General features: G+C 42.1%; 1 protein-coding gene and 1 long non-coding RNA gene across 2 annotated transcripts in view; both read left to right on the top strand.

The window, feature by feature from the left end:
* Positions 1–19,690, top strand: part of LOC126013953 (uncharacterized) — a 252,752-nt gene that overhangs the window by 152,604 nt on the left and 80,458 nt on the right. The gene's annotated exons all lie outside the window — the stretch shown is intronic.
* EPC1 (enhancer of polycomb homolog 1) overlaps positions 886–19,690 on the top strand; it is a 66,192-nt gene continuing 47,387 nt past the window's right edge. Inside the window, 1 exon segment of the mRNA XM_049777171.1 lies at positions 886–1,086. Coding sequence (XP_049633128.1) covers positions 934–1,086 — 153 coding nt within the window. The 5' untranslated portion in view covers positions 886–933.

Here is a 19,690-nt window from a genome sequence, read left to right as displayed (position 1 = left end):
GTGGGAGGGTAATGTCAAAGTTCACCAGGTTTTGCCTCCGATTTGATTGCTTTTGCAAGAAGACCTAAAATCGCTTTGCATTGATTATTTCCCTACTGAATGAATGCATGCATATTTCCCTCTGGGGCGCCCCTCCACGCACCCCGCCTCTGGACACACACGCACGCACCCCGCAATTCTCCCGCCGTTGCCTCTCAGAGGAGCGCGGGCGTGCGGGCGCGCGGGGTGCAGCAAGAGTTGTTTTTTTTTCCCCCCCCCTGTCAGAAAACGGCGCCGGGAGCGAGCGAGCGAGCGAGCAAGCGTGAGAAAGTGAGGGGCGCGCGGGGCGGCGCCGGAGGCCGTCTGTCCGTCCGTCCGTCCGTGCGGCCTCGAGGGGCTCCAGTAGGGGCGGGGGCGCGCGCTCGCTCGCTGGGCCGCCCGGGCGCCGGGGGTTGGCGGGCCGCGCGCTCCGCGTCCGCGTCCGCGTCCGCGCCCGCGCTCCCGCCCGCCCGCCGCCGCCGCCCCCCCCCCCGGCCGCGTGCCCGCGCCGCTGCGCGATGCAGTGTGGGGAATGGCTGGGGTTGGCTGAAGAGCGGCACAGTGGAGTTTTAATGTCCGCCATGTTGGCCATGGCGTACTGAGGAAGGAAGGAAGGAGCGAGCGGCGGGCGGGCGGGCGCGCAGCGACACGGCGTCCCTCGTCGCCGCCGGCGGGCCGTGCGGGCTCCTTTGTGATTTGGGCCTCGTTCGCGAGCGGCCGCCGTCCGGCCCGACGCTCCGCCCCTCGCCTCGGCAGCCCGGCGAGCGAGCGGGCGAACGAGCGGGCGGCGGGCGAGCGGGGACCCGCGTCCGGCCTCGCCTGCCTTCCTCGCCCGCCTGCCTCGCCTCCATGAGCCCGCTGGCCGGGGCCGCCGCGCCAGAGCCCCGAGGTTGAGCTGCCCCGCCGGCGCCTGCGATGAGTAAACTGTCGTTCCGGGCGCGGGCGCTGGACGCCGCCAAGCCGCTGCCGGTCTTCCGCTGCGAGGACCTGCCCGACCTGCACGAGTACGCCTCCATCAACCGCGCCGTGCCGCAGATGCCCACCGGCATGGAGAAGGAAGAGGAGTCGGTACGTGTCCGTGTGGGTGGCGGCGGCGGCGGCGGCGGCCCGGCCGGGCCCGCACAAAATGGCCGCCATCTTCTCCTCGCCGCCCCGGCTCGCGGCGGGCGGGCGGGCGCCGGCCCGGGCCGCCGCCTGGCTGGCTCCCTTCCTTCCTTCCTTCCTTCCCCCTCGACCCCCGGTCGCCGCGGCTCGGCGGGGACCCGTCGCCCCGGCCCCCCACACAGCCGGGCGCTCCCCGGCCCCCGACTCGGGGAGCCCGAAAGGCACAAAGGGGTCACGTGACGCCGCTGCCGGCAGCCATTTTGTGGCCTCGGCTTTCTCGGGCTGGGCCGCGCCGCGCTCGCCGGGCCCGAGCCTGAGCCGGGGCCGGGCCGGGCCGGGCCGGGCCGGGCCGGGCCGGGCGGCGCTGCGCTGCACTGGGGATGGCTGGAGCGGGTGCGGGCTGCGGGCGGGCCGCTGGGTGGCGCTCTCGGGCCAACCTCGGCTTCAGCTGCGGCCTCGGCGCGCCGCGGGCACCCGCTCGCCCGCTCGGGAGCGCGGGTTTCGTTGCTAGCTCGCGGAGGGGAGCGAGGGAACTGCACGCACTTGCTCGTGGCCTGGGGGGAAGCAAAAGCTAGGCTCGGCTCGAGGCAGCCCCCAAGTGGAGCCGCGGAGCGGGGCTGCGGCCAGGCTGCTTTTTTTTTTTTTTTTTTTTTTTTAATTCTTCCTTGACTCTTTTTCGCTTGCAGCGTTGAAAACGGCCCGGAGTGGTTGCAACGCCCGGGAGACTTGACTTGATTTGCAAGCAAGACTTAAGTGAGGGTTCCTCCTCGGACTTTTTTTTCCTTTTTAGCTTGCATGCATGCATCTGTCCCCCAGTGCTCCTAGGTCGGACGAGGATCTTCCCTGACCTTTTTTTTTTTTTTTTCTTTCTCTCATCCTGGCGAATGTGTTGAGGATTTGGGGGGTTGTATTTATTTTTGGGGTTTTTTGGTTTTTGTTTTTTTTTCCTGCAGTACGTGGCTCTTCTAAAAACCTTTTCACTTTATTATTGCCCAGGTCGCTTTTTATTTTGTTTTGTTTTGTTTCCATTAACTTGGCCAGCATTATAGTTTCTCAAAATAAGGGCACAGACCCTAAGACCCAGTCTGTGTAAGATGTTAGGATCTGGATGGCTTTCTCCCCCCCCCCCCCCTTTCCTGGCCGCACGAAGCATCTCGAGGTAGCAGAATTCGGGTGGGTTTCAGAATTTTTCGAGGTTTGCACTTAGAGAGCATTTTCCTCACTGCCACGGCAGTGGTTGTGGAAGTTGGCTTCTGTCTCGAGGTTTAACTACCTTCTCTCACTTTGCCCCCCATCCTTAACCGGTACGGTTTCTTGATCTCTAATCCTAAGGATTTGCATTGCCTTGGTTTGCAGGTCCATCCATTTAAACAGGGTGCAGTGTATTGACAGACAGTTGAAGGAAGTCGAGGAGTCGCTGGATTTGTACACTACAGTTCTGTTGTGGAAAATTGTTCTGTAATATCTATTTAGCACTGTAAGAATCAAATGTAGAAATTGTGCTCTGTAATGTTGATTTGAAAAATAAAACTGTTGACACTGTTGGGGGGGGGGGTCATTAAAGCAGTTGACAGTCCACTGTTACTTTTTGAGAGTAGTCTGTGACCTAACATCACAGATCAGCTAAATGATAAGTGTATTGTAGTTGAGATTGTCTAGTGTAGATGCTGATTCTCAGCATTTTCTGAGACAGAACCTCCTCTTAACTGTATCAACTTTAGAGTAGAACGGTGCCATTTGTTTAAAACGAAGTGATTTGTTTTTTACAAAATTAAAGTACTTGTTACTGCAGAATCTTGTCTATTGGTTTTATTTTTGTTTCTGTTTATCAGTTTTACCGATGATATTGTCAGGTGAGAAGTCGGTGTTACAATTCCCTGGAAATTGATTTGTAGTTCTTACTTTGCAGCCAAGGAAAAAGAACATTTATTACAGCAGATAGCACTACAGTACACTTTTAAAATTAAGTCCTTTGGACAGTCCCAAGAGCTACACCTAACTTCTGAGTTGAGCTCAACTCTGAGTATCAGTGTTGTTTTTTACAGATAGTTTTGTTTACATCTGTACTGTGATGGAAACCCTTAATTTGTTACATATGGTGGTAATATTTTGAAGGACAAAGGTGGTTTTTCCTTGCCTTCATACTGCCTTTCTCCGCCATGTTTTGAAATTTTTCTCTTCATATCCAACCAACCCTATGAACAGAGGGCTTACTTAATAGAATATGAATAGAATAAGAATAGAAATTTAATAAAATAGTTACAGATACTTAGTAGAAGAATATGAGTAGTGTCGGGTAAGTAGCTACTCCACAAGCTTGTGGCTGGTGGTATTAATCAGCCATAATAAACCACAATATTGAAAGAGAAGTATAAATGACAGGAATTGTATTCTGAGTTAACAGAAAAACAGAACCTGATGATTTGCTCAACGTGGTAACTTGAGGAGTAAAACTTTTCTGCCTTTGATTGCCATGTTAGTTGTTTTATCTCAGGTTGGAGTAATCTGAGCCTGAGTGGATTTCTAGTTTATAAAAAGTATATCCTATCTATGTTCATAAAATGTGAAGCAATTAAGATGAGAATTACTATGCATACATATCCTTAAGAAAGCATTCATGGTTTATAATATATCTGCAAAATTACTTATGTGAGCCTTACTTAGTTGATTGGTTCCTATTGCTTGTCTTTTTAAAAACACAAATTCTGGGTCTTAACACTGGGAAAGTAACATTTTATTAATGTCTTATTTAGCCAGTTTTGTTAATATTATAGTGAACATTGACCTAATTTGGTTTCTTAATTTTCAAGAAACAACTTTTAAGTAGAAGCCCTTGCTCCGAAGAATTTTACTTAAGTTTAAGATAGTACAATGGGTAAGGTGCTTGCCTTGCATGCAACCAGACCCAGGTTCTAGTCTCCAGCATCTCATATGGTCCATGAGCACTACCAGGAGTGATTTAGGGCTGCTGAACCAGGAGTAACCCCTGAGCACCCCCCAGTGTGCCTACTCCCACCCCCCAGAATTGAAAATTTCAGGTGGTAATAAAGAATCTTCATAGATGTTAAGAACTTAACAAACATACAAATAGAATGTACAATGTTGTAACTTGCTAAATCAGAACATGGCCATTGATAAAAAGTTTTTGTTTTTTACGGAACTGGGAGTATTTGCAGGGCCAAAGAGGTGTCTCAAAGTGTCTCAAAGTGGTTGCACTTGCACAAGGGTGGTATATGCTAGGCTTTGGTCCCCAGACATACGGGAAAGTAAAGTAATCCTGGTGACCCTATCACAAGCTAGGTATGGCCCCACAAGTTGTGCTTTGGGTATTTTGTTCTTTGTTTTTTTGTTTTTTCCCAAATCGGAATGGGTAGTCTATCAACTTAAATCTGAGGTGAGTGACTTTGAGAATTTAGAAGGACAAAATCTAGAGAGGAAACAGGTTGCTTCAATAAACTTGTTCTAATCTTCAAATAGTTAAAATTAGTACCACCCCTTCACCTTTAAAGTGTTTTAAAGCTTTTTCAAAATAGCAATTCTAAGGTTTTCATTTAAATTGGCTTTGATTTAAATTGAAGCTTTATGTTATGAGTCCTTCTGGAAACTTCTCACTGTAGGAAAGACATTTCAGAAAACTCGGAATTAAAGAGATCTTTAATGAACTTCTGTGGGTCCTACAGCTTTCATTTTTTCATTGAGATGTCTGGGGTGTGACTAACAGTATAGCAGCTTCATTTGTCAGCTAGACTGGTTTGAAAGGGTGCGTTATGTAATCAGGATGTTAGTATCACATTGATTTTGAGACTAGGAGTGAGTAGGCTTTAGTCATCATATTCCATATCAGTTGTGTTAGATATTATTCTAGACAAAATCTGCCTCTTACACCTACATGTTCTTTCTTAAAGATATTTTATTACTGGTCAATATACAGTGTTATAAAGGCAATTGAAATAAAAAAGTTATATATAGGAGAGGTCTTTTTCGTTATAAAGAAAATGGAAATGTCTAATGAAAAGGTAAACACTACTTGCGAAACAATAAAATTCTAATTTTTCTAGTTTTAGAAAAAGTTTAATTTTAAATAACTTGTAAAGTTTGACTTCATATTAAAGAAACCAATCATTTTTCCGTTAAAATTTTAATGAAAGATTTTATAAAAGTCATTTAGTCTTTTATCTAGAGTTGTAAAAAAAAAAATCCTCTGTTTAAGACTTTTGTGACCAAGATTAAATACCAAATCAACTACTATGCTTAAAATGGACCAGGTTTTCACTTATCTTGAATCACTGCATCATAATCTTCACTAGTAGAAATGGTATAGAATTTGTATGTCAAGAGTAGTGAAAGTTACATTTGTATATGTGAAGTTGTGGATTCTAAATTTTCCTGCAAAGTTGAAGATGCTAGTTATCAGTATTTGGTTGCAATAGTAATTTTAAAATACTGGCTAGCATTTCAAAAGGAGCAATCTTAACATGGTGTATTCAAATAGTTTTGATAGTTCTTAAAAGAAGTTAACCTTGAAGAAAGGATATTTACATTATAATTTGGATATAAAATGAATTTTAGACTTCTAAGTGCAGAAGAGGTAGGAAAATATGAAGCAGATAAAACTAAACAGAGAAGGTGCTCAAGGATCAAACCTGGTAGCACTCCAGGGCCATAGTAGTGTTGGTTGCCAGGCAGGTGTGTTAACCTCTGTGCTGTCACTCCAGCTGTAGGGTTAGGTCATTTTTAAGTAAACTCTGAATCTTAAAAGTCCGACTTACAGGAACATATTTTAACTTTTCTGTGAGAATATATCATTTTACAGAGAGGTCAGTGAGAAAAGTGATGGGTCAAATGTCTGGAACTTGAAAGAACTACTTTTGGTAAATTATGACAAAGTCATCAACTAATATGGTCAGTCTATAAATTGTGCAAATCTTGGTCAAGTTTGTAAAGTTGAAGCCTTTGATCATAGATAGAAATAGATTGTTATTTTCGTCTTAATGACTACGAAGGTCTGCACTGTTCTATACATGAAGTAAATTTCAGTCACTGAAATTTCATTAGAAATGAAAAATATATAGAAACAGTCTGTTAATAAATGATACATTATTTGTATAAACTATAAGGCCTCTTAATTATTTGTTGTGGAGGTTATTTTTAAAATTTCGCTTAATGGGCCGGAGAGATAGCATGGAGGTGCAAGGTATTTGCCTTGCATGCAGAAGGTCGTGCCCCCCCCCCCCCAGTCTGCCAGGAGCAATTTCTGAGTGGAGAGCCAGGAGTAACCCCTTAGTGCCGCTGGGTGTGACTCAAAAACCAAAACAAAAAAGAATTTTTTGGCTTAAGTTTGGATAATTGACACTGCTGAATTTCCGCTGAATTTTCCTCATTATAACAAACACGGGCTAAAAAAAGTAGAATATGAATGTGTGCGCAAAAGTAACCTGAGATTTAAATATCCTGTTTGGGGCATATTTTTCCCCCCCCTTTTTTTTGTATTTCTGAACCTCATCTGATTGTGCTTGGGGGACCATGTTTGGTGGTGGGAATTGAACTGGGATTGAAAATGTACAAGCAAGTGCCTTAACACCTGTGAATGCAGTCCCCATTGATGTTCTAATATGGCTTCTAATTATAGTGCCATTAATTTTTTTAATTATTTTTGAACCACACAGTTTTCTATCCGCTGAGAAAATGTACTTTGGCATTCTGAAAGTCAGTAAATCTTAATGAACTTAGTTGTTTTTATTTTTTTTCTTTCATATATTAGCTTAGGAGAGGGTGCCTCTGAGGAGTGACTATGATAGTATATAGAAAAATCTGTGCAGATGAATTTCATTATTATCAAACAGTAATGGAATGTTTGGCATGGTCTTGCTTTTTGGTGGTGCGCAAAACTACTTAGATAAAAATGTATTTTACTTTGTGTGACTTGTAGGTAATTGGACTACTTGATGACACTGGAAAAGTTGGAAGGATATACTAATTAAAGTTTCTCTTGCTCGTCCATTTTTAATTGATTATGTGAATTAGAGCAATTTACACTAGAGGCGTAAACTTGAGAAAACTGCCCTGGGACTCAGGTAAAGGAGGCATTGTTAAGAGATTTAACAGAAGGACGGTTCGAATCCTGGCATCCCGTATGGTCCCCCGAGTCTGCCAGGAGCGATTTCTGAGCATAGAGCCAGGAGTGACCCCTGAGTGCTGCCAGGTGTGACACGAAAACAAAAATAAAAATAAAGAGATTAAAAAATGAGCATAAAAGTGGTCAGAGTGATAGTACGCCTGGTAGAGTATTTGCCTTGCATATGGTGGACCCAGGTTTCATGGTTGGCACTGCATATGGTCTGAGCATCACTGGCTGTGGTCCCTTTCCCCAAATAAGAGAACTACAACAGTATTTCCAACTCTTGGTTAATTATCCATTGAGCAATAGAAAAATTTGACATGGGCTAAGAACCCACTTAGAGGAGAGTGATGTGAAGAAAGCCCATTGAAATAAAAAATGATAGTTAGAATCAACATTTTAGGCAATCTAAATATTATCTGTAAAAGAACAGAAAAAGGGAGGCAGCAGCTAGTGGGGGCTCAGGATCAACAAGTTATTTCTTTAACAATGAAATACAACTTCTCAGCGGACAGCAGAGACATAGACCATCTCAGACACTGCCTTAGAGAATTTCCTGACTGCAGTATGGATAAAGGAGTCCCCAAACAATTCTGAGCACTCTTCTTGAAGAGACAGAATTCAGACTTGAGACTGCAGTGTCTTGGGACAGGTTACTAAGGACCTGGAGTCTTTTAGAAATCTGAGGTTGGGAGAAAAGCAGCCTGGACAGAAAATGGGGGATGGGCCAGGGAGATAGCTCAGTGCAGTATTGTAGGATATAATGCTTTATATGTAGGAGCTTCAGCATGGTATGGTCTCCCAAGAACCATCAGATGTGGTTTTGGCTAAATACTGTTCTAACAACACAATTTTTTAAGACAGCATAGTGGATTTATATTTAAGCTCTCTAGCTGTTCAAAGGACAGCTCTCAAGACTCAAACTAATTTTAAATAACTTTCCCAAACAAAACTCTCCAAGTAGATAAGGGTTACTGAAAGACCTTACAATATATAACTGGCATCCATGTCAACTTATGAGGCATGCAAAGAAGGTATAAAATATAACTACTGGTTTGGAAAACAAAGACATAAATAGTAGATATGTTTAAACAGCAACTGAACTTTAGAATAAACTTATCCAATCTCTCCTAAGATTTTACTCCTAAAAACTACTTTCTGTTTCTTTCATGAATCTGTTCCTAATTAGAGTAGTACTCTTTGTCTCTATGAAAGGAAGTCAGATCCTAGGAAAGAAGCAGCTCTGGCAGTAGTACATGAAGTAATTGATCTCATGATTCCACCCACCCCCCTTTAGGTCACACCCAGTGGTGCTCAGGGGTCACTCCCGGAGGGAGGCTGGGTATTGAATCCTGGTCAGTCATGCAAGTCAAGTGTCCTACCTACCTGCTGTACCATGACTTGGATCCCTCATGATTCTATTTTCTTTATGATGTATGATGTGACATCATCATCTCAATGTGAGGGAACTTTAAGAGAAAGAAGGTATGTATGAGAAGGCTAATTTTTTTTTTTTTTTTTTTTTTTTTTTTTTTTTTTTGTGGTTTTTGGGTCACACCCGGCAGTGCTCAGGAGTTATTCCTGGCTCCAGGCTCAGAAATTGCTCCTGGCAGGCACGGGGGACCATATGGGACGCCGGGATTCGAACCGATGACCTTCTGCATGAAAGGCAAATGCCTTACCTCCATGCTATCTCTCCAGCCCCTGAGAAGGCTAATTTAACAAACAAATATAGTTAGGTTGGTGAACTAAACTGAGAGTTTAACAGTCAGTTAAATGAGACCAGTCAGCATTCAGTTTGAATTCAGGTGCAAAGTTACATGTATAAATAAGGGCCTTTTTCTAGGGTTGAGGTTTCTAAGTGAATTCAGAGGAGGAAGAGAGGGATGAAGGATTAAAAGTACTTGTGAGGTAAATTATCCTTACAAACTTGGACTTTAAAACTGTGTAGGCAGAAAAAAAGGGGGGGGGCGGAGAGATATCATAGAAGTAAGGCATTTGCCTTGCATGCAGAAGGACAGTGGTTAGAAGAATCCCAGCATCCCATATAGTCCCATATAGTCCCAGGAGCGGTTTCTGAGCGTAGAGCCAGGAGTAACCCTTGAGTGTTGCTGGGTGTGACCCAAAGGCCAAAAAAAAAAAGTAGGCAGGGAAAGAAGATGCCAAGAGTATGAATAGAGAGGAAAGTGGTAGGACTCTAGATTGGAAAGCACTGTAGAATTGATTTAGAGGGGTAGTGATGAACTTGGTGAAATCACGTCAGGAGGGTGGTGGGTATTAGAGAATGAATTACATTTCCATGATATAATTATGAAAGTAAGCTGTGGAGTGTAACTATAGGAGGGGTGGCTGCGATGGAACAGAGGAAGAAATCAGATCTATGTAGGTGGGAAAGTGATGCTAGAATGATCACCTAGATGCCATCAGTAAGAAAAGATGCCAGAAGTGTAGTAGTAGTTGAGAGGAAAACCGAACTTTGTGATACGAGGATAACAGCTTTAGGAAACTGGAACTTTTGAGGGATTTTGACTTTTGGAAAAATAAAGAGGAAATGGTATATTTCCTGACAATGGAATATGGGACTGGCAGTGGAACCAAAAGATGACTACTCCATATATAAATATGTGGGAAGGAAAATACGCAGTTTTAACATGAACAAGAAAGAATGCTTATTTCTCTGGAAGTTGCTGTCAAACTTTGGGCAAGAACTTTAAGGGCAAGAAATTGAGAGAAGTGCCAGAGGGATATAGTACAGTGGGCAGAGTGTAGGCCTGACGCTCATTCAACCTGGTTTGATTCCTTGTCAACCCATACACTCTCCTGAGCACTGCCCGGTGAGGCCCAAAAACAGAAGAAAAAAAATTGAGAGAACACTGCAAGAGGTTAAAACTAAATTTGAAGAGAATGGAGTTAGATGAGTTTGGATAGGTGAAGATTGAAGATAATATTAATTTAGGGGAAATTGAAATCAGAATTGTGATTAGAGCCCAAGTGCTGCTGTAAAGAGTCTTGGAACTAGATAAAAAGAGAAACAAGATTTATCCAGTCAACCTCGGATGAGTGAACATTTCAAGATAATCTTGCTAGATACCTTAAACTACGTATATGGGATCATTTCTGCAGCTGAAAAAAGTATGACAGCCTGAAGGAAAAACAGTCCTACTAGATAGAAACAGGTGCCTCAGTTACTCAGAAGACTACTTATACTCCTGTACAGTTGTATAAAGATCATCATCAAAAAAGCATATTTGTGTAAATCTACGTCAGGATCCAGTAAGTGGTTATTAAACCTTTGAGAACACCTTCTGCAGTTCTCAGCAAGATCTGTTTTCATACCTTCAGAACATTATAAAAAGTTGTGGGGACGGGGCAGAACACTAATAAAGCAGATAAGGTGCTTGATTTGCATGTGGCCGACCAGTGTTCGATTCCTGGCATCCCATAAGGTCCCTCAAGCCTGCATGGGTGATTTCTGAGTGCAGAGCCAGGAGTAACTTCTGAGTACCACCAGGTGTGGCCTAAAAACCGAAGCAAAACAAAAGTTGCGGAGATGCTAAAACTAGGAAATGCTATAAAGAGGGCATGCAGAAATGATACAAATTTTACAATTTAAAACAGTAATCTTATCAACCAAAGAATATTTGTGACTTTGATGCTCCCAGACCATACACCATACGTAGGTACATAAAATTATACATGTAAATGAGCTGAGTCTACTATCCAATTCCATTTTGTTTTTTTAGTTTGATTCAGACTAAATTTAGGAGGATTGCAGCTAGTATAAAAAGTAAGGGAATATTATACTTTATTGTGTTTAGAATTTCTATGGGAGATAGTATCATTTTGAAAATAATCCTGTACTCAAAACTTGTGGCATTTGAGCTAACAGTAAGACATGGTTGTTTATATACGATCATAAATTACATCCCTTTGGGACCAAAGTGATAGTACAGCTGTTGGGTGTTTGCCTTGCATGCTGCAGCTACAGGATCCTGGGATGGACCCAGGTTCCATCCCCAGCATCCCGTATAGTCCCCTGAGCCTGCCAGGAGCAATTTCTGAGAGCCAACGGGTGTGGCCCCAAAAAACAGAGACGCACAAAAAAATTAATCCCTTTATTTTTTGATCATACGATTAAGTTCTGGGCTTATTCCAAAACCATGTATAAGTAAAATAATGAATTGGAAAGAAAGCACTTTAGATCTAATAGGGTAAAAAAAAAAAAAAACAGCTCTGTGGGATTAGGCTTTGAGTTAAATTCTAGTCAATGCCATATCCTGTCTTGTCATGTAAATTGAAAATAGTTAAATCTTCCTTTTTGTCCTCATGATAGAGTGTTTTAGGCTTTGTAAAAAAAATTCTGGGGCTGGGGCCCGGAGAGATAGCACAGCAGCGTTTGCCTTGCAAGCAGCCGATCCAGGACCAAAGGTGGTTGGTTCGAATCCCGGTGTCCCATATGGTCCCCCGTGCCTGCCAGGAGTTATTTCTGAGCAGACAGCCTGGAATAACCCCTGAGCAATGCCGGGTGTGGCCCAAAAACAAAAACAAAAAATCTGGGGCCGGAGAGATAGCATGGAGGTAAGATGTTTGCCTTTCATGCAGGAGGTCATCAATTCGAATCCCAGTGTCCCGTATGGTCCCCGTGCCTGCCAGGAGCAATTTCTGAGCCTTGAGCCAGGAATAACCCCTGAGCACTGCCGGGTGTGACCTAAAAACCACACACAAAAAAATTTCCAAACAGATTTCAATTTTTAATCATTTTTGTTAGTGCCTTGATAGTGGTTACTGAGTTTATGCTTATGTTTATGCTATGTGTTACATAAGTTTATGTTTTATGATAAAGAAAAAGCAGGACCTTTCAAGGTGGTAATCAAATGGATTATATTTTATCGTAAAATACTTTTGTGGGCCAGAGCGATAGCACAGCGGTAAGGCGTTTGCCTTGCACACAGCTGATCCAGGACGGACCTTGGTTCCATCCCCGGGTTCCCAAGGTCCCCCAAGCCAGGAGCAATTTCTGAGTGCATAGTCAGGAGTAACCCCTAAGAGTCATAGGGTGTGGCCCCAAAAAGAAAAAATAAACCTTTGTATAGGTTATGTATTTCTCAGTAGATGCATGTATTAACTTGTATAAAATATACTTTGAGAATTTGTGAACTAAAAAGAAGACTTTTCTGGGGGCTGGTGAGATAGCACAGCAGTAGGGCGTTTGTCTTGCAAGCAGCAGATCCAGGACTGACAGTATTTCGAATCCCAGCATCCCATATGGTCCCCCGTTCCTGCCAGGAGCAATTTCTGACCGCAGAGCCAACAGTAACCCGAGTGCCGCCAGGTGTGCCCCCCCCCCCCCAAAGTAAACTTTTCTGAACATTTTAACAGATCTTGTACATTTTGGTGAGTTTTACATTTTCTCTCTTACCCTGTTGGTGCTCAGTGCTCACTCTTGGCAGTGCTGAGGATTGAATCTGGGCCAGCCACATGAATCTTACTTGGGGTTTTTTTTTTTGGGTGGGGGCACACCCAGCAGCGCTCAGGATTTAGTCCTGATGCTACAATCAGAAATTGCTCCTGAAGACTTTGGGGGATCATATGGGATACTGGGAATTGAACCCGTCTGTCCCAGGTTGGCCGTGTGTAAGGCAAATGCCTTACCACTCTGTATTTCTCAAGCACCATGAATCTCATTTCTTAAACCTGCTTTGCTTAAATCGGTATGTTTGGAGTATATGAGTTCCTGTTGAAAAATTAGAGAGTCTTTTTGTTTGGAAAGATTTAGAGTTTTTGTTGTTGTTTGTTGCTTTTTGGGCCATACCCGGTGACGGGGGATATTCCTGGCTATGCACTCAGAAATTGCTCCTGGCTTGGGGGACCATCTGGGCTGTGGGGCATCGAACCGCATGTACTAGGTTAGTGCATGCAAGGCAAATGCCCTACCACTTGCACAACTACTCCAGCCCCCAGTTATTTCTTAACTGATCTCCATACTTGTAGTTTATCTCTTTAAACTGAATGGTTTGCTGCTTTGATACTGCAGTGTTACTCAGCCTTTGTCCAACGGTGGTGCCTCTTTCAGCTATATTTTCCTGTGGTTTTTTCCATTTTTTCTGATTTTCACCCTGTGTCCTCTTGAAATATACTTAAAAGGGTTTACAAGGGTGAAAAATGTTGATTTCAAGTCCTTAATGTTTTTCTTTTTTCTGTTAGAATAAAATACATCAACTCCTTGGTAGGGCTTTTTGGGTCTTTTTCTTACCTGTTCTGACCTAACCTCATTTCCAGGTTATTCCCTTTCCTGTCCTTAAGTTATGTTCTTCTACATAATTACTCCCAACAGTAACTTAAAGCAACGAACATTTTAACTTCACAGTCTCAGAATAGCCTGTGTATATAATACTGACTCAGGGGCTTTAGAGACCCATGGTTCAATGTTGGCAAGGTTGTTGTTTTTTTCTTGACTGAGTCTTTGAGAATGTCACTGCAAAGCCTGTTCCGTATTGATGGAGGCTTCTGTTCATGAAGCCTTTCATGATCAGCATTGCTCAGTGTCCTCAGCAAGGACACTGGATTCCTTCTTGATCCCAGAAACCATGGTCTTTCCTGGCCTCAGTGGCTGTACTAACGAACCCTGATGAAATGGGTCCTTACATGAGTGTCCATTCGGCATACCAGTGTTGGGAATCATTGTGGGCTATCTGCCACACTCCTCACATACAGAATATTCTAATCCCTACTCAGGTACCCCCCAAGGTTTCATCCCCTAGTATAGTATCCTGCAGATTACTTCCAGATAGACCGTATAGAATAGATACCATCTGATGAATTTTGATCCAGAATCACATCAAGATTGGTCTCAGGTACAGTTGAGACTTCCTAGTTATTAAAGTACAGCTTCTGAAATTCAAATTCCTTTCAACCTTGAAGCGAAAGTGAGCTTATCTGTTCAATGTCCTTCACCTATTTACCCAGTATATAATATTGTGTTTGACTTGAGTTAACTGCTTGAAAATATTTTTATTAAAGGGAAGCAGAGGGTGAGGATGGTAGGTAAGTGCAAGGGAATGTAGTCCAGAGCAGTGCTGCTTTAGTGTCATTTCCTAGGTAAAACTCATCCAAAGCTCGCTCTCAACTTTGCCTTTTGCACAGAGGATGCCTGCCCTCTGTTCACCATTTCTTTTTCATGAAACATAGACTATTTATAACATTGAGTTTTCTTAACTTGCATCCTTATAAAATTTTGGGCTTCCTTTCATTTTGTATTGTCTCTTGAGTAGAAGCTGGCAACACTTCTGAATGTATAATTCCTCCAAAAACTTTGCTGTCTTCCATGAATTTTATTCCATTGCCTTAGCTGAAAGCCATACTTGCAGATCTCTTTGAGATAAACCTTCTGCCGAGGTTCTTCAGAGAACAAATTTCTTGCCTGAGAATTTTTAAACACTTATTTCTCATTAGCAAGCTGTTTGTAAAACTGAGTGGTTCTCTGAGGCACCATCTTTAATCTGTAAAAATGATTTATTATACTCCCTCTCTTTAGTTTTTAAGCTATATTATCCTGGCAGCACCTTGGATTTGATCTTGACTCAAAAGCCATTTCTAAGTTTTAGTGTTATTTGCAATCTTGAGAGACTGAATTTCCAGAAACATCAAATCCTGGTTTCTCTTTGACATCTTCATTTATTTTGTTCTCACAGGTTTGGTGGGTTTTTTTGTGGGGGGTGGTTTTTTTCTGTTTTTTTTTTTTTTTTTTAATTTTTGCCCATTTATAGCAGAAAAATAAGGCCGCACATTCAACTCGGCAGTGCTCAGGGGGTTACTCCTGACTCCATGCTCAGAAATCACTCCTGGCAGGCTCGGGGATCATATGGGATGCTGGGATTCAAACCAATGAGCTTCTGCATGAAAGGCAAACGCCTTACCTCCAGGCTATCTCTCAGCCCCACATTCAACTCTTAATTGAAAATTCCCTGGGGCCGGGAAGGTGGTGCTAGAGGTAAGGTGTCTGCCTTGCATAGGACATCCCATATGGTCCCCCCAAGCCAGGGGCGATTTCTGAGCACATAGCCAGAAGTAACCCCTGAGCGTCAAGCGGCTGTGGCCCAAAAAAACAAAAACAAAAACAAAAAAAAAAAAAGGAAAATCTCCTTATCTTAAATCACCTACTTGGTACTTAAACTCTACTTTCACCTAACTAATAACCTTTTTTAAGCTTTTCTACACTCTTTCTGCAGCCTGTAAAATATGAGGATTTTATTCACAGCTTCTTTGAGAGTCCTCAGTGGCTTTGTGTAAATCCCAAAGCAATCCCAATACTCAGCTTTGTTATCAGTACAGTGTTCTGAGTATCGGCATATGTGTTAATTGTTAGGTAATCACTTCTCGTAAATTTCCAGCTTTAAGCCGCAAATTTGAATCTCACAGTTTCTGGGTTATAAGGAATCTGGGAATGGCTTTACTAATAGTTCTGACTAATTTAGGATTAGTCATCTCAGCTGTAGAATCTGATTTCAGATTTGCTGACATTGCTGGCAAAAGGCTTCTCTTCCCAGAGGCCTTTCCATTTTGAGTTCTTACAACCTAATTTGGCTTTCCCAGAGCTGATGACCCAAAAGAGTTTATACAACTAAGAGCAAGAGGGTATCCATGGTAGAAATTAAGTGTTGGTCTTTTAGGTTAATGTCATTTTGAAAGGGACATAGCATCACTGCTGACATTTGCAATTGGCCACAGAGTTCAACACTCATGTATGGGAATGTCCAATATTGTGAATACCAAGTGCTAGGGAACCTTGGAGACTTTGGAGTCTGGCTGCCACAAGTCCTTTGCTACTGTGTATGCTTAATATTCATTCATTTAGTTCCTTACCTTTGCATTAGATTCAGTGCCAAACATCTTTCCTTCACTTAACCAACAGTTATAAAAGTGTCTCCCCTTTAATGAAAGCCTTCTTGACTTCCCAACTCTTTTTGGGGGGAGGGGTCACACCCAGTGAACTCAGGTGTTACTCTTGGTTATGCGCTCAGAAATTGCTCCTGGCTTGGGACCATATGGGACGCCTGGGATCTAACCTAGGTCCATCCGTCTTAGGTCAACTGGGTGCAAGGCAAATGCCCTACCTCTGCGTCACTGCTCCCGCCCTGACTTCCCAACTCTTATTAGGACACATTGATTTTTAGAAAATCATCTGTATGATTATTTCAACTTTGAATATTTGAACACATTTTTTTTGAATATTTGAACACATTGATTGACACATTGATTTTTAGAAAATCATCTATGATTTTTAGAAAATCATCTGTATGATTATTTCAACTTTGAATATTTGAAAGCCAAAAAAACTGATATAAATATTTTTTGAATTGACTTAAACATTTCTTTTGGGGTGTGGGCACACCGGTGACGTCACACTCAGGGCTTACTCCTGGCTATGCATTCAGAATTCGTTCCTGGCTCGGGGGATCATATAGGACGTCAGGGATCTAACCTAGGTCCATCCTGGGTCCATTGTGTTCAAGACAAGTATACCTTATCACTGTGCTATCACTCCGGCCCCAACTTAGACATTTCTTGAATTAAATTTAAATAATTCTAGAAATTGTAATCAGAAGCCTGTTTTAGCAGCCATTTAACTTGACGATTGAGAATAATATAGGACTTAAGGTAGGTACTGTTTTTATTTGGGGGGGTAGAATATGGGGCATTCTAATAATAAACCAAAATTTTAAATGAGAAAATACCATGACCTTTTCAAAAATATATTTTGTGGAACACTGTGCTAAAAGTGCTTAGTTTGTACCATTGATCTAACAAATATAAAAGTTTAAATGCTTAGAAGATGGTGACTTAGTACAGCAGATAGGGTGCTTGCCTTCTATGTCACTGACCTGGATTCTATTCCCAGTACCCTTTATGGTACCGTGAACCTGTTAAGAATGATCCCTGCTCACAAAGCTAGGAGTAAGCCTTGAGCACCACGAGGTGTGGTTCTCCCCACCGTACCCCCTCGTTTAAAAGCACAGGAACCTGAGAGATGATATAGTCTGTAAGCCTTGACTGTGTCAATTCTGCAAAGTGCAGAGCATGAGTAAGCCCTGGACACTGCTAGCTGTGACCAGAGGACCCCCACACCCTCATGCCCCCCCAAAATTAAAAATATAATGCTAAATATAATAGGATCCACAGACATGTTTTTTCTTTCAAAGAGCTTATAATTTGTATTTTAAAAAAAAAAACAACTGATTTAGGGTTGAGCCTCTGATACAGTGCTCAGTAAGTCCAGAGGTTACACTGGTGATAATTGGCCTACTAGCCTTCATGGTTCAATGCTAGGGCCCAAGGATGCGATGATGTTCTTTGATTTTGCAGTTAAGGACTGCGAGGGCACAGCCAGAAGTTCTTGGAGGGCCTCCAGGGCTACATGTAGGCAGTGCTGGTGTGGACGGGATGGCATGCAATGCCAAGAATAACACGAGTTTCTGACATAACTTTTAAGTCCCTGTGTAAGGTGAAATACTTGTATCTTGGTAGCTTAGAAGGTCCCAAACTGTAAGTCAGTTTCAAATAGTCTCCATTTGAAGTAAATATAGGTATAATGTTTTCACTCAAGTTCTTACACTAAAATTCCCTCTCCAGTCTGAACGTGTTATTGTTACTTTTTTTTTGTTTTGTTTTGTTTTGTTTTGTTTTTTGTTTTTGGGCCACACCCGGCAGTGCTCAGGGGTTACTCCAGGCTGTCTGCTCAGAAATAGCTCCTGGCAGGCACGGGGGACCATATGGGACACCGGGATTTGAACCAACCACCTTAGGTCCTGGATCAGCTGCTTGCAAGGCAAACACTGCTGTGCTATCTCTCCGGGCCCAATGTTATTGTTACTTTTTAAGTTTACTTTTTCTGTCATGTAAACACTGAAAATTGTTCGAATTTTTTTCTCCATGAATTTTTGCTTTGGAATAAAGCAAGCTCCTGATATAAGAAAATATAAAAATCAACTATAAAAATGCCTTCCTTGGGATTGGAATAATAGAATAAATAGCTGGTAAAGCGCTTGACTTGCATGACCAAAAAGAAAAAAATCCTAGATTTCTTTTGGGTTTTTATGTACATTTTTTAAACATGTTGAATTCTCTTTGTTGTTGTTGTTTTTTGGTTTTTGGGTCACACCCAGCAGCGCTCAGGAGTTACTCCTGGCTCCACGCTCAAAAACCATATTGGATGCCGGGATTTGAACCACTGTCCTTCTGCATGCAAGGCAAATGCCTTGCCTCCATGCTATCTCTCCAGCCCCAACATGTTGAAGTCTTTACATGTGATTTTTTTTTTGTAGAACACCTTTGAAATTCCTCTAATTCATTATAATGTTTTTAAGTTATCATGGTGCTTAATTAGAGTCTTCTTACTATCTAACATTCTTCATTTTTTTTTTTTATTTAAAGGCATTCTTTTATTTGGAGTAGAGTCCCACATCAGGCTGTAGTCAGGCTTATTCCTGGCTTAGCAAGTAGGGCCCCTAGTAGAGCTTAACCATATGCTACTGGGCATAGAACCCAGGTTGGCAGTAAGTACCCTACTGCTGTACTGTAGCTTAACACCCTTGAAGTCATTCTTGATTTTTCAATTTGTGGCAATCTTTGAGAAGTTTTCTTGCCCCACTATGCTAATAGCTTAATATATTTGTCTTTATTATAATAGTTTTCTGCCTCCAGCACCAATTTGTAAGTGAGAACAAATTAGATAATGATCTGAGAAGAAACAAGCAATATTTTTCTCTTCATGTCACAATTAATCATGGATCAGCGGGGAAACCAAGCCAATAGGGAACAGTCAACAAATATCTCAGAAATAAGGTTAGGTGAAAGGAGCATTTTGAGAGATTTTGGCAGAAAATACTCTGGCCCATATGTAATATAAAGTCACTTGACTGCCAACTCATTGGCCAAAATTAGTTGTCTTGCTCCATCAACAACAGGATCATGTGTCTGGAAGGCAGCCAGAGTTAATGTGATAAACAGGAGTTTATCACTCACTGCTTTAAGTATTCATTTTGTAAATTAGGGGAGAGAAGATACTAATTAAATACTACAACTACATGACTTTTATTGTTTATCATGTGCTTAATGTTCTTTTTATTGGTCATTTATAAGCACAGTTAAGATAACTTAAGGAGACCGTATTTTCTCCCTTTATCTTTCTTCATTTTAAATTATTTTTTGAGGGGTTGGATATATATGATATTACATATATATGTATATATATACATATATATATATATATGTAAGGAAAGCTTAGGCTGTGAAATAACTCGGACTGGTAAAAGGGAAAGCATTGGGAGGATCATTTTGAAACATGGTTATTCATTTGGTTGTGGGTGCAGTGAGACTAATACATTGTAGAAACAGTTGCACTTGAAGTTCTATATTGCAAGCCAGTGAATGGCTAATCAATAAAATATGATA

This window comes from Suncus etruscus, chromosome 7, assembly GCF_024139225.1.
Source record: "Suncus etruscus isolate mSunEtr1 chromosome 7, mSunEtr1.pri.cur, whole genome shotgun sequence".
In the NCBI taxonomy this organism is placed as follows: domain Eukaryota; kingdom Metazoa; phylum Chordata; class Mammalia; order Eulipotyphla; family Soricidae; genus Suncus; species Suncus etruscus.
The sequence above is the reverse complement of the archived record's forward strand: the minus strand, read 5'-3'. Positions and strand labels throughout refer to the sequence as shown.